Below are 13,326 nucleotides of genomic sequence, written 5' to 3' on the forward strand. Positions count from 1 at the left end.
TAAAAAAATTCCACTTTTTACCGTAGAAGGTGAGGAACGTGGACACACGTGAACCCTCATGGCACGTGTGTGTGTGTGTGTGTATGCACGCGCGCCCCCTAGCTGCCCCCACCCCCTCAAGGGCACAGCAGGTTCTTCACTGGTGGCCGGGTTACACCTGACTGCCCGGCCCTCAGGGGGTCAGGTGCTTTCCCGGGAGTAAGTGGGAGGGTGTGCGTGTCGGGGTGGTGGCGGAGATCCCCTCTCCCGTGATCCCCCGCGGCGGGGCTGGACTTCGGCGCGGTCCGCGGAGAGCCGCGACTAGCGCAGGGAGCCGGAGGACAGTCCGCTCGCCGCGCCGGCCCCGCCCAAGGCCCCGCCCATCTGATCTGACCCCGCCCCTCTGCCCTGGCCCGGCGGGCGCCGGCACCGCCCCTCTCTCCCAGCATGCCGTGCGGTAGCGGCGGCGCGGCGGGCGGAGCCGGGAGGCGGGGAAGCAGTGGCTGTGTGAGCGTGGGGCGCCGTCGCCACCGCCTCCTCCTCGCTGTCCTCCTCCTCCTGGGCCCGGGCGTCGCGGGCCGCGGACGGCCCTGGAAGAGAAGTCGCCTCCCCTTCCTCCGCCTCCCTCGCGCCGCGGCACTCCCGCCTCCTCGTCCTGCGCTGCGGGCTCAGGCGGAACCCGGAACGGCCGTCCGCCTCCCCCGCCCTCCGCCGCCTCCTCCTCCTGCTGCTGCTCGGCTTCCTCCTCAGCCCCGGGCCGGAGCGGAGTGTCGGCGGCGGCCGGTTCGGGCGGCGACTCGCGCTTCTTCGGGCGGCGGCGCTTGGCCATGTCGTGTCGGGGAAGGTAATGAGCCGCAGAGCCCCGGGGTCTCGGCTGAGCAGCGGCGGCGGCGGCACCAAGTACCCGCGGAGCTGGAATGACTGGCAACCCAGGTAGGTGAGCCGGCGCCCAGCCCGCCGCCGCGACCCCGGGCCCCGCCTCGGGCGGGCCGAGGCCTAGGACCGCCGGGGTGGGAGGCGCGGCCTAGGCTCTCCGTACACCCCCGCCCCCCCCACTGAAAACCGGGCGCGGCTTCCTGGGTCCCCTCCCGCCCCGGCCGGGGAAGGAAGGCCGCTGGGAGGCGAGGCCTAAATGCCTCCCCTTTCCCTGCGCTTGAGTTCGGGGGCTGGAGTCGAGAACCCGGTGCTGCGGCAGAAGGCACTGGCCTAGGAATTGGGTTCAGGATGGTGAAGGAAGGGGGACCAGGTTGTGGGGGTGGGTTGACTTACCACCTTCCCCTCAAGTTGGGCGTTGAGTTTGAGGGATCCTGAGAGTATTGGACCCTTTCTGTTTATCCATTAACTTCCCTGATCCCTCACCCGCTTAGCCCCCACGTGAAAGATTTTTCCTTAACAGCGATCTCTATTGTGACCCCCCCCCCCCCCCACGTGTTAGTCTTAAAAAAAAAAAACAACCAACCACTCCCGAGTCTTTACTCTGACAACAGGGTAGTTGTGGAGCGTGAGCTGAGATTGTGACTGTGTTAATGAGGACCGACCAAACCTGGTGCTGAAGAGTGAAGTGCAGGGGCAGTTAATTGGGCGGAGAGAGTTCCTACCTGGACACTTGAGCCGACACTCGTTTAGAGGAATAGAGAATTTGTTTTGGTTTTAGAAAGGTTTGGGGCCTAGTTGGAAGTGGATATTTGGAAAATCGACTGTTTTTTATTATTCTCCTGTTTCTTTTTGGCCTCCCCACGCTGGTTGCAGGATCTCAGCTGCCCTACTAGGCATCGAACCTGGGCCTGGGCAGTGAAAGCCGGGAATCCTCACCACTAGGCCACCAGGGAACTCCTTAAGGAGCATTGACTTTAAAAAAAAAAAATTAAGTTTCATGTCTTTCTGAGTAATCATGGGGCAGTTGTACCTCATTTAGGACTGATTTATTCTTACCTCTCTTACTGAATAAGTGGTTGTAATAGACTATTGGAACTTCGCCCAGTGCCTAGAAGAACTCCCTAAACGTATGTAATATTTTAGGCTTAGTTGATTCATTGTGCTCTCATACTTTGACGCACACGTGTATTATGATTACCCAGGACCTCGGCAGATAAATGTTAGACACACACGTTGTTGGGATGACTTTTGCTTCTTAATGGTATGTGTAATTCCAGCAGTGTTTGGAAATTAGTAAGATGTTAGAATGTAACACTTAAGACTTGATAGTAAAATAAAAATAATCTTTTGGCTAATGAGTGGTGCACATCTTATTCTGTTTAATATGCCTTTTCAAATCCTGTGTCTGTTGAGAACAGGTGACTTTAAAAGCTAGTACTTGAGCCTAGAATTGAGATGTTGAGCAGTTAAAAAAGTTTGGAAAGCATAGTTTTACTCTTCCTTTGCCACTTAGGGTTTGTGCATGCTTCACATAAAATCAGTTAACTAGTTTGGTATTTTTTTAAAAAAAATCTGTAATTGACATTCTTAGTTGTTTTATATGCTTGTTGTAATGTGTAAATTTAATTTTTTTTCACCTATTGACTACATGATAAATGAGTATGATTTGACATTTGAGAGGTCTTTGACAGATTTCCCATTATTTTTCAGTACTGTGGTCAGCATATGTAAAAGAATGCACATAGTATCCCTTTAGAGGACTAAAATGCCCTTCACAAATAGTCCTAGAGTTTCTGGAAAAGAATTGTAGCTTGTGGCTCTGAGTAAATGCAGTAGCATAGTTGCAGCTATGGGTTGAGATCACCTGGCTTCATTCGACTGATACGAAGCAGGGTGGCTTATATAGTTATGGAATATATACATGGGTTATTAATTTTATTCATATTTTCTTCTTTTAAATACTTTATTTCTTGGCTGTATGTTGGGTAGGCTGTGTATTCTTTGAAGCTGTGCTCTGTTACAAAGTCTCAGAACTTACTGCCTAGGTTACAGTTAATTCTTGTTTAGTCCCAACTCCTTTGCGACCCCAGGGACTGTGTCCATGCCAGGCTATTCTGTCTGTTGGATTTCCCAGGCAAGAATACTGGAGTGGGTTGCCATTTCCTTCTCCAAGGGATCCTCCTGACCCAGGGAACAAACCCATGTCTCCTGTATTGGTGGGCGGATTTTTTTTTTTTTTAACCACTGAGACACCTTGACAGCCCATGAGTTGATAAGGATGTTGGAAATACTTGACTTTTTCAGAGGAGAGAACAGAAAGGTACTGATAATATACCACAGCAAAACTTGATTTCTTTGCATGGTTGCCTAGTTGTTTTGTTAAATAGCCAATTAAAAAAAAAACAACTCAGGTGTTTGCCAAGTCATAAATTTTCATGAGTTAAATTTGAGGTGGTTGTTATTCTGTTCCCTCTTCACTTTAGAAAGGTGACAGACTCCAGTTAACTGAGAGAAGGGAGGTCAATTTTCCCCCTTGTTTAAATGGGGGTTCGTTTCTCTCAGCAACTTCAAATGCAAGCAGATTCCTTATGGTTCATCAGAATCATTTTGGTTTAAAAAGATTATTTGCCTTTCTGTGCCAATTCTCTTCCTATTTTGGTTCTCTTTCCCTTAATTTAGACGTTTTAAAAAACAGGATTTTAAAAAGGCGACTTTCGGTTGGTTTCTTTTCAGTGTTTGTCTGTCTGGAAACTATTGAGTTAGTAGTGATGGCCACACATGATACTTCATACATGTTGACAGGAAGTGTTCCAGGTGGCTGAGTAGACTTGTGTCATGTGGGAACAGAGCAAGCCCACCTTTGCTAAAAGCATACATCTTAGCAGAAAGCCTTTTTATTGCCGTGTCTTATAGGGTTCATTTACTGTACTCTTCTTTAACATTTAAGAATGATGATGCAAATGAGTGGTCTTATTGCCACTGACCAGTCTCTTCTTTTCTTGACTTTATTTTGGAAAGTAAGCTTCTAAGTATACCAGTCAAGATAGAGATCGGAATGATTTGTTTAAAAATTAAGTGTATATAGGAGTTTTCTTGTGGTTCAGTGGTTAAGACTCTGGGCTTCCACTGCAGGGAGCGTGAGTTCCATCTCTGGTCAGGGAACTAAGATCCTGCATATCTTGCAGTACAGCCAGGAAAAAAAAATCAATGTATAATTACATTGTTCATTTTAAAACTCCAGATGACAAGATTAATTTGACATTGGAGTCAAATACAGATTAGTTCAACAAACAAGAGGAAGCATTCAGGTCAACCCAAAACACATAATTTTACTTCCACACTTGGGAGTCTTTAGACTTTATTTAACAGATATATATTGATGTCTTACTGTGCTCAAATTTAAGTCTTTCTACAATTCTAAAAAGATGAGACTGTATATTAAAAACAGCTTCCACTTTTGGTAAAATGTAGACAGATTGAAGTTTTCACAGTACAAATACCTTCATTCTCTATTGTCACAGACCAGAAGATAGGGAAGAGGCCTGTGAAGATGGAAAAGCCAGAAACTAGTATGTCTGGCATTGTGAGAAGCTGGATTTTTGAAACTAGAGTTGTCTATTTCAGCCTTTTATGAACCTGTACTGTCGGATATCCATAGATGCATAATATAGTGAAGTACATTTTACAACTATAAATAGAGCTTTAGTTGGACAGAATTTAAAGATTGCCAGTTCAGTACCACATTTTTTCAAGGACATTAAGCAGCTTCAGAGATTATGTATGGGTATTTAATTTAGGGGAAAAGTTTATTTTTTCATTATAGAATAACATATATTCCTTATGAAATAATTGTATCTTTAAACTGAACCCTTCTCCCTCTTCTTTTTTGGTCCTTTCTTAAGATGGGAGCATAACTGAAGGGTTTTTTAAATATTAAGAGACAGAGACTGTGAAATATTCTAATTCAATGAAAATATTCTGCTTCAGAAAATAGAGATGCTGTAGGGATTTTTATAACTAATAGAGCCACTGTCGTTAAGGAGGTTGTTGGTTGGTATGGGAGATAACGAAGGGCTTTGTAAAAGGTAGAGCATTATATGGATATTAATTGTGATACAATTCTTGGTATAATTCTTTTTACATGTGATTTACAGTTTAAAACCTGGAGAGTCAGAGGAAGGAAAGCTATACAGTTGAGTGGGGGGTGGCGGGGCCGTGAAATTCATCTGTTCTATTTTGACAGTAAATTTGGAGGGGATCTCACAAATAGAAGATGGTAGATAATGGCAAAATGCAGGCTGTCCTTGGTAAAAAAAAAAAAGATTCCCAGATTGGTTAGAAAGACGGATGGGGTATTTGTGAAATGTGATACAAATAAGAAGTGAAGCTTAAGCGCTGGAGTGCGGCTGTATTGTCGCTCTTGAATCATATTGGAAATGTGTTTGGAAAGACTTTAGGGAGCTGTTGAAGTTTTACCAGCATGGAAGTGGCATAATTGAAGATTGTTGGTGTGTGTGTGTATTTAAGTGTAACCACAGTAGGAGGCAGTTGAACACTAGACAGAGACTGTTAAGGACCTGAATACTCTGTTTATAATTCATGGTTTAAATTCAGACAAAAATATTCAGCTCAATATATGGAATTTTCAAAAGCAAAAGCCCCCCATTTGTTATTTGGTGTTGATTGAGGGTGATCACTAAAGTGATACTTAAACCTGCTCACAATTCAGTTCAGGTTAGGGCACTTACATTATATAGAATGATCATATACATAAAATGGAGTGTGGTTGATGTTTTTTGTGAACATTGAGTTCTCACAACTTTTAAATTTAGGCTTTCCTGCCTTCATTGCTTGGTACTTGCTTATTTGCATTTCTTTGCCAATCCTAATAATCAAACCTAAAATAAATCCCTGAGACAGTTTTCAGTGGACCTCTCTTTATGGATTCACACAAGCTGTCATTTGTTTGGTATCTTTTCATATTGTTTTTTTGGTTACCTGTCTTTGGTTGTCTTAAAGTTTTCTTAAAATCCATTTAATGTTGGGGACTACAAAGTAAAACATATTTTCTCTTGTATAGCGATCTAACAGTGAAGATTGCAGACATTTTGTGATTTAACTCCTGTATGAAATACTCCAGCTTATTAGTTTTTTTAATGTAGACTATAACCTCTTAAATTTTTATGGAGATATTTGTGTTTTTCTTGGTTTTTCAAAAATTGAGGTATGATTGACATACAGCATATTAGTTTCAGGTGTGTGTACATTTAAAAAATATATTTATTTATTTGGCTGCATTAGGTCTTAGTTGTGGCGTGCAGGATCTTCCTTGCATCATGTGTAATCTTTCGTTGTGGCACATGGATTGTCTACTTGTATAGCTCATGGGCTCAGTATTTGCAGGGTATGGTGTCTCTAGCTGTGGCGCGTTGGCTTGTTTGCTCAGTGGCACCTGGGGTCTTAGTCATCTGTATTGTAAGGCAGAGTCTTAACCACTGGACCATGTATGTTTTTATTATGGGAAGTCCCATGTATGTTTTTATTATGTTAGTTCTGCTCCATCTTATATTAGTTGATTGTACTTTTCCTCTCTTAGTTGAATTCTTTTTTGGGCTCTTTTTTTGAACTTGTTACTTTTTTGAGAAAAAATTTATCCGTGTGTAGATCCAGTGAATTTCACAAATGCCTACACCTGTGTAACCATGACTCTGATCAAGATACAGATACACAATGACTTTGCAGCTGGATAACTTCCCTTCCCACTGCACCTTGTCCCACCCTCACCACCAGACCAAACCAGAACAGAACCTTGGCAGACTGTACATGTGGATCTTGCCTTAAAGTTATTATAGAAAGGAAATATTTGAATATTATCTTGTAATTTATTACCAACTTATGGTTTCTGCAGATTGATAACCTTATCATCTTCAACATATTTCTGTTATTCCTTTTTTGCTATAAACAAACTTGGGATCTCTGAAGAGCTTTGTGAAAGTAGTTTCAGATGGATCTACTGTTAACCTTTTCAGGCATTTGAGTCCTGGACACAGAGGAGCTCTTCTGAGTTTGTTGGCTAAACTTCTTCCTGTGAGGTAACAGGTTCATAAACCTCTCTTGCACCTACTGTTTCTTGTGCTGTCTCTACTGTAAGCATTGTGCTTCCCTTAAGATCCTTTCCCTGCCTCTGCCCTCTGTACTCCTTCTTTCCAAATCTTGCTACAAATCTACAGTGAAAGCTAACTGTGCTGGGCACTTCAGTCTTTTTTTTTGTTGTTCCCCCAACTAGTTTAAATCCCCGAGGGTTGAGTGTGAGTTATTTTCTCTGCTGCTTCTGTGTACTTGCCCCGAAGCACTCCCCAGACTAATTTCTGCCTTATTTAGGGCCTTTGAATATCCTGTTCTTGCGTGTAGCTACCACATAGATTGCTTTTCTCGGAGTGCCTGACCTGGGTGTTTTCATGCTGTTTTAGGCTAATTGCCACCCCTCAGTGAGAAGCAGCAGCCTTCTCTAATAATACTCACTGTATGAGTTTTTTGTGTATCTTCTCCATAATGATTTTCCCTCTGTATCCCTCCTTTCCTATTAGTGCATCAATAAATAGTAAACGCTCTAAATCTGAGTGTTCTTTCTCATCTAAATATGTGAAAATGGAATTCTGCAGGTTTATTTTTGTGTTAAGAGTTAACTTCAAGGCTTAGAACACTTACTGTAGGAGACGTTTTGAGGGAAACTTCCTTACACAGTGGCCTGGTTAGCCTGAGGCAGCAACTTCATTCAGTTGATTGAGAAAGTTCAAAGGGACAGTGTTCTGGTGGGCTGAGGTGGCCAGATCAAACTAGGGCCATGGAGTTTTATCCATCTTGAAGAAATACTTTGCTCACATATTTATTTATTTAAAAAATATGTTTATTCATTCGGTTGTCCTGGATCTTAGTTTTTGGGTGTGGAATTTAGTACCCCAATCAGGGATTGAACACGGGGCTTCTGTATTGGGGGTGTATAGCCATCAGAGCCGCTGGACCACCAGGGAAGTCTCTGCTCACGTATTTCAAGTTAGTTTACACACTGACAGTTTATCCCATATCTGTTTGTACATTATTTGAGTAGTCTAATCACGAAAAAGTTAAGCACTGGGTTGAGCCTCTTTTGGCCTTCCATTAGAATGCCTGAGAAAACAAACCTCTTGCCAGTTGTATGCCTACTGATTGGGGAATGACTGAAACCCCAAATTCCAAGATCAACAAGTTTCTTTCATAGTCATCTTCACACCCTTTGAAAAAAGGAGATTGTGTCCCTGTTAGAAATCATTCCTTCGGAAGTTACTGTTGCTATTCATAGTGTGTCTGGAATCTCATGTTTATTATGTAAAAATCTTTTACAGACTTTCTGTGTTTATTAAAATCTTTTTCAAAAGAGGAGTTTCCAGGAAATTTCCTGGCGGTCAGTGGTTAGGGCTCAGCTCTTTCACAGTTGGGGCTTGGGTTCGATCACTGGTAGGGGAACTAAGATCCCACAAGCCTGGAGGCCAAAAAAAAAAAAAAGGATATCAGAATTGTAATTTGCTTTTTGGTATGGAGTTTCCTAAATTATGCTATATCTTTTTTTTTTTAATTAGGAATGGCATTACTTTTTTTTCCTTTATCTTTTTTAATCAATAAAGAACCTTGACAGTGCTCTTATAGGTCCTCGAGAAAGTTATTGTAGGCTCTGCAGTGGCTGAATTATATGTATATTTATGCAGATTAAAAAAATGTTAAGCTTAGTATTTAGTATATATTTATTTTGAGGTGGTATCTATATTAATATCTTTCTGCCGGTTAGTCAAGAGGCTTCCATAGTAAGCATGTCTTGGTCAATATAGTGATATATTTTAGTTTTTCCTCCGTATTTGACAGCAGTGACAACAATTTTATTTTTTTACTGCTGAAGTTCTTTGAATTAAAAAACTTCCCTCTTAAATTGAAAATTTTTCTTTTTAGTATTTTAATCTGATTTTAAAAGATGTGTGTATATTGTTTGTGTAATTGGAATTTTAATTTTCAACTTGTAATATTTAGTTCTTTGAAACAACTCATGACTCTTTGCTATTTCCGTTTCTTGAAGGTCTTCATAGTTTATATTCCTGATAACATGAGACCTGGAACCCTTGTCTGAATTATATAACTTTATTTCTAGTACCTTTGCTTTGATTCTAATGCTGAAAATTCAGACTCATTGCCCTAATGACAGTGTATGTTGGCTTCCTGCGATTTGTCAGAAATTAAGCAGAAAAATCTATTAATGTGAGGAAAGATGTCAGGCTTTTTTCTGTCCTCTGTGTAATGGGACTCTTCTGATTAGATGACTAAAAAGAGTCAAAGATGATTACCAGTATCACACAGTATGTTAAAGATGAATTAATACGTATTTAATCAGAAAAAAAGTACATCCTGGATTTTCTTTTCTAAAAAGATTGATTTTCTTGCTGTCCTTCTATTCTTTTGATAAAGGTAAAGTGAAAATGGTTTCCCAAAAGTAAGATAATGAAACTTGGGATATAGTGTCTTCATTAGTCTGGTTTATAGAGAAATCTACCTTGAGGCACTGTTTGTATTGTTTTTGTAGGACTTGAGTTAGACTTTTGACTGTTAGAAATGATAAATTGTCCTTATTTGAAATATTGAGATCATTTTAATATATGGTGTCTTGTTTCTTTTTTTGAAAATACTGGAATTAAAGATAAATTTGTGCTTAATGAAGATTGTGTCCTTTTATTTACTTAAAGTGGCCCATCTTGCATAGCTTCTATAATGCTAGTGTTCCTTGTGTTTTTATTGTAATCTTATTGAAGGTATAAAACTTATACTACAGTGCTCTTCTCCCCCCTCTTTTAGTCTATTTAAAAATCCACTTGTTGTCTTAATACAGTTACATTGGAGGAGTTAAAAATAGAATGAGAGTGTTTTAGATTCTTCTCTAAGATATTTGCTTTTAAGAATGTGTGCATTTTTAGTTTTTTTTCTTTACAAATATTTCTCTTGAGAGGCTGGTGTCATGAAAACAGCAGTGTACTAAGCATGAGAAGATAGAGGTCTTTTGTACTGGCATTACCAGCTGTCCCTCAGGAGGTAGTTCTTGCTTTTCCTAAGATAATAGGGTTGTGTGGGGTAAAGATAAAGTTTGGCAAATTACTTTCAAAACTGTCAAGTACTGTACAAATGATACTTATGTTGCCACATCTGAATCAAATTAAGAATTTTAAAGAAAGTTCCTCTTTTATTGCTTCCTCAAAGAGTTTTAGAATTGACTACACACATAGACCTAGACTCAAGTTCAAATTTCATTTTTCTCTTCTAATACTCTTAAGTACCACAATGTGTATATGTATGTATAGTTACTTATAAAAATTTCACAAAGGGCATTTATGTCAAGTCTCACAGAGGTTATATGACTAGAAGCTCATATAATTGTTAAATTTGTTGTTTTTCTCTATATCTTATAAGTCACACTCTTAGAATTTGATACCAATTGAAACTGTGGGCCAGCAAAAATAATCTAATCTTTGTGACCACATTTACTGTAGAGAAGGTGCAGTGGAATTAAATACAGACGGGGTAGGTTAGAAGGTAGTTTGTACCTTACTTAACTTTCATTATACAGTTGGAATTTAAGAACTAATTCTTGTAAGAACATCAGTTGAATGCTGCATTGTGTTTCTCTCCCTTATTCTAGTATGTATGCATGTTTGATTTAAAGGGATTGGGGGAATCCTGAAAAGGGTTGACTCTGCCAGTGTAATAGTTTGAAGTATGTACAAAAAAGGAAGGACCATATATATCATCTAAACAGATATGAATTAATGAAATTTTGTATCATTATATAATGTATATACTATATTAAGCTATCATGAAATTTTGGTACTGTTTTAAATTATGGCACTATAAATTTACTCAGAATGGGTCAATGCTCTCTCCTAAGGAACTTCATATCTAAAAACTGACTTTTTTTCTATCATTGTAAGGTTTTTATTTTATACCACTTAAATCAATCTGATACATGTGTGTTTAGTGTAAAATATACTAGAAGAAAAAGATAGGGTTTGTATAGGCTTTTTGAGTTTGTATAGGCCTTTTGAGTTTAAAGTGGCTTAAGTGATGATTTTGAACTGTTTCATAACTTTCTCAAACTTATGGCTACTTTAAATACCTCAGTGTATTTCTGGCTCCTGCTGAGCACAGTGGGAGCAGTGTTTCCTGGCTCTTCTTGATTGCTGCTTACTAGTATGTTTCAGTAACTACCCCAAACTGACTTCATTTAATAAATATTTCTACAGTTGAAAGAATAATGTGGTTTTTGTGAGAAGTGTCTCCATTTTCCGATTATTTGATTTAGGAGTCCATGTTTTTTGAGATAATATCTGTGAGACCTTCTTATTTGTTTATGTTTAAGTAGGGGAGGATACTTAAACTTAACACTCCAGCATTCAAAAAACAATGTAGGGAGGATACTTAAACTTAAAACTCAGCATTGAAAATACTGAGATTATGGCATCCAGTCCCATCACTTCATGGCAAATAGATGGGGAAACAGTGGCAACAGTGGCAGACTTAATTTTCTTGGGCTCCAGAATCACTGCAGATGGTATTTCCAACCATGAAATTAAAAGACACTAGCTCCTTGGAAGAAAAGCTAGGCAGCTTAGAAGAGAAACCTAGACAGCATATTACAAAGCAGAGACTTTACTGACAAAGGTCCGTCTAGTCAGAGCTGTGGTTTTTCCAGTAGTCAGGTGTGGGTGTGAGAGTTGGACATAAAGAAGGCTGAGCGCTGAAGAATTGATGCTTTTAAACTGTGGTGTTGGAGAAGACTCTTGAGAGTCTCCTGGACTGCACGGAGATCAAACCAATCAATCCTAAAGGAAATCAGTCCTGAATATTCATTGGAAGGACTGATACTGAAGCTCTAATACTTTGGCCACCTGATGTGAAGAGCTGACTCATTGGAAAAGACCCTGATGCTGGGAAAGACTGAAGGCAGGAGAAGGGGATGACAGAGGACGAGATGGTTGGATGGCATCACCGACTCAATGGACATGAGTTTGAGTAAGCTCTGGGGGATGGTGAAGGACAGGGAAGCCTGGTCCATGGAGTCACAAAGAGTCGGACACGACTGAGTGACTGAACAGCAAAGGAGAGGATGTGGCTGTTTCAGAAACAGCTCTGAAAAAGAAGTTCCAGTGCTTAGGTAGGAGGGTTTACCATACATATTTTATCACTGATTACAGGTAGTATGTTTCTTCACCAATTTGGTGTTAATAGTGTATTTCCTACCCCAGGATACCTAAGATGATAGGTCCTAGAGGAGTTACTGGAGATGTTGAAAGGAATCAGGGTCCATTTAAAAATCCAGTTGCTGTCTTAGTATAGTTGTGTTGGTAAAGTTAAAAGTAAAACCAAGAAGTTCAGGTTTCTCTTAGGTGTATTTATTTTTTAAGAGGATTGGAGTGGGGGGGGTCACGTGTCTAATTTGAGAATGCACTAAAGATGTTTCTGGTAATATCTCTGTTGAAAATCATGTGTGGAATATGAAATTCAGTGTCTTTTCCATGCTTGCCACTATATTTGAGATATGTGGTGTTTGTTAAGAGGTGCATGTTAGAATATTGCTCTTTTGTTGCCCAAATCCTTGACTATGCCCAGGACTTGTAGGGTATACCATACCATTATGGCAATAGAGCCTAACTCGATAATAGTTTTCTTAAAAAATACCTTTGTCGATTGCATAATATTTATGTTTTCTTAAAAACAGAGACATTACTTTGCCAACAAAGGTCTGTCTAGTCAAGGCTATGGTTTTTCCAGTAGTCGTATATGGATGTGAGAGTTGGACTATAAAGAAAGCTGAGCGCCGAAGAATTGATGACCAGTCCATCCTAAAGGAGATCAGTCCTGAATATTCACTGGAAGGACTGATGTTGAAGCTGAAACTTCAGTACTTTGGCCACCTCATGTGAAGTACTGACTCCTTGGAAAAGATCCTGGTCTGGTAAAGATTGAAGGCAGGAGGAGAAGGGGACAACAGAGGATGAAGTGGTTGGATGGCATCACTGACTCAGTGGACAGAAGTTTGAGTAAACTCCGGGAGTTGGTGATGGATAGGGAAGCCTGGTATGCTGCAGTCCATGGGGTTGCAAAGAGTTGGATACCACTGAGTGACTGAACTGAACTGTGTTTTCTTAATATGTTATGAGTGATTTTTGGCAATCACATCATTTTTCTTGACGTGTAAAAAAAAAAAAGTGATGATTAACATTTCTTATAAAACACTCTGCCTTTTCATTGATTAGAGTCCCAATCTGGTTTCAAGACTTTTCCTTTTAGGATTCCTTTAGTGTTTATCTCTTGGTGGTGGTGGTGTCGCTTAGTCGTGTCTGACTCTTGCGACCCCATGGACTGTAGCCTGCCAGGCTCCTCTGTCCATAGGAATTCTCC

The 13,326-nt window shown here is 40.4% G+C and overlaps 1 protein-coding gene across 1 annotated transcript in view; it reads left to right on the forward strand.

Annotated features, from left to right (window-relative positions):
- Window positions 1-473: 473 nt before the first annotated feature.
- SMG1 (SMG1 nonsense mediated mRNA decay associated PI3K related kinase) overlaps window positions 474-13,326 on the forward strand; it is a 99,130-nt gene continuing 86,277 nt past the window's right edge. The window contains exon 1 of the mRNA XM_052636319.1: window positions 474-912. Coding sequence (XP_052492279.1) covers window positions 827-912 — 86 coding nt within the window. The 5' untranslated portion in view covers window positions 474-826. The remainder of the gene's footprint in view (window positions 913-13,326) is intronic.

Source organism: Budorcas taxicolor, chromosome 2, assembly GCF_023091745.1.
Source record: "Budorcas taxicolor isolate Tak-1 chromosome 2, Takin1.1, whole genome shotgun sequence".
NCBI lineage: Eukaryota > Metazoa > Chordata > Mammalia > Artiodactyla > Bovidae > Budorcas > Budorcas taxicolor.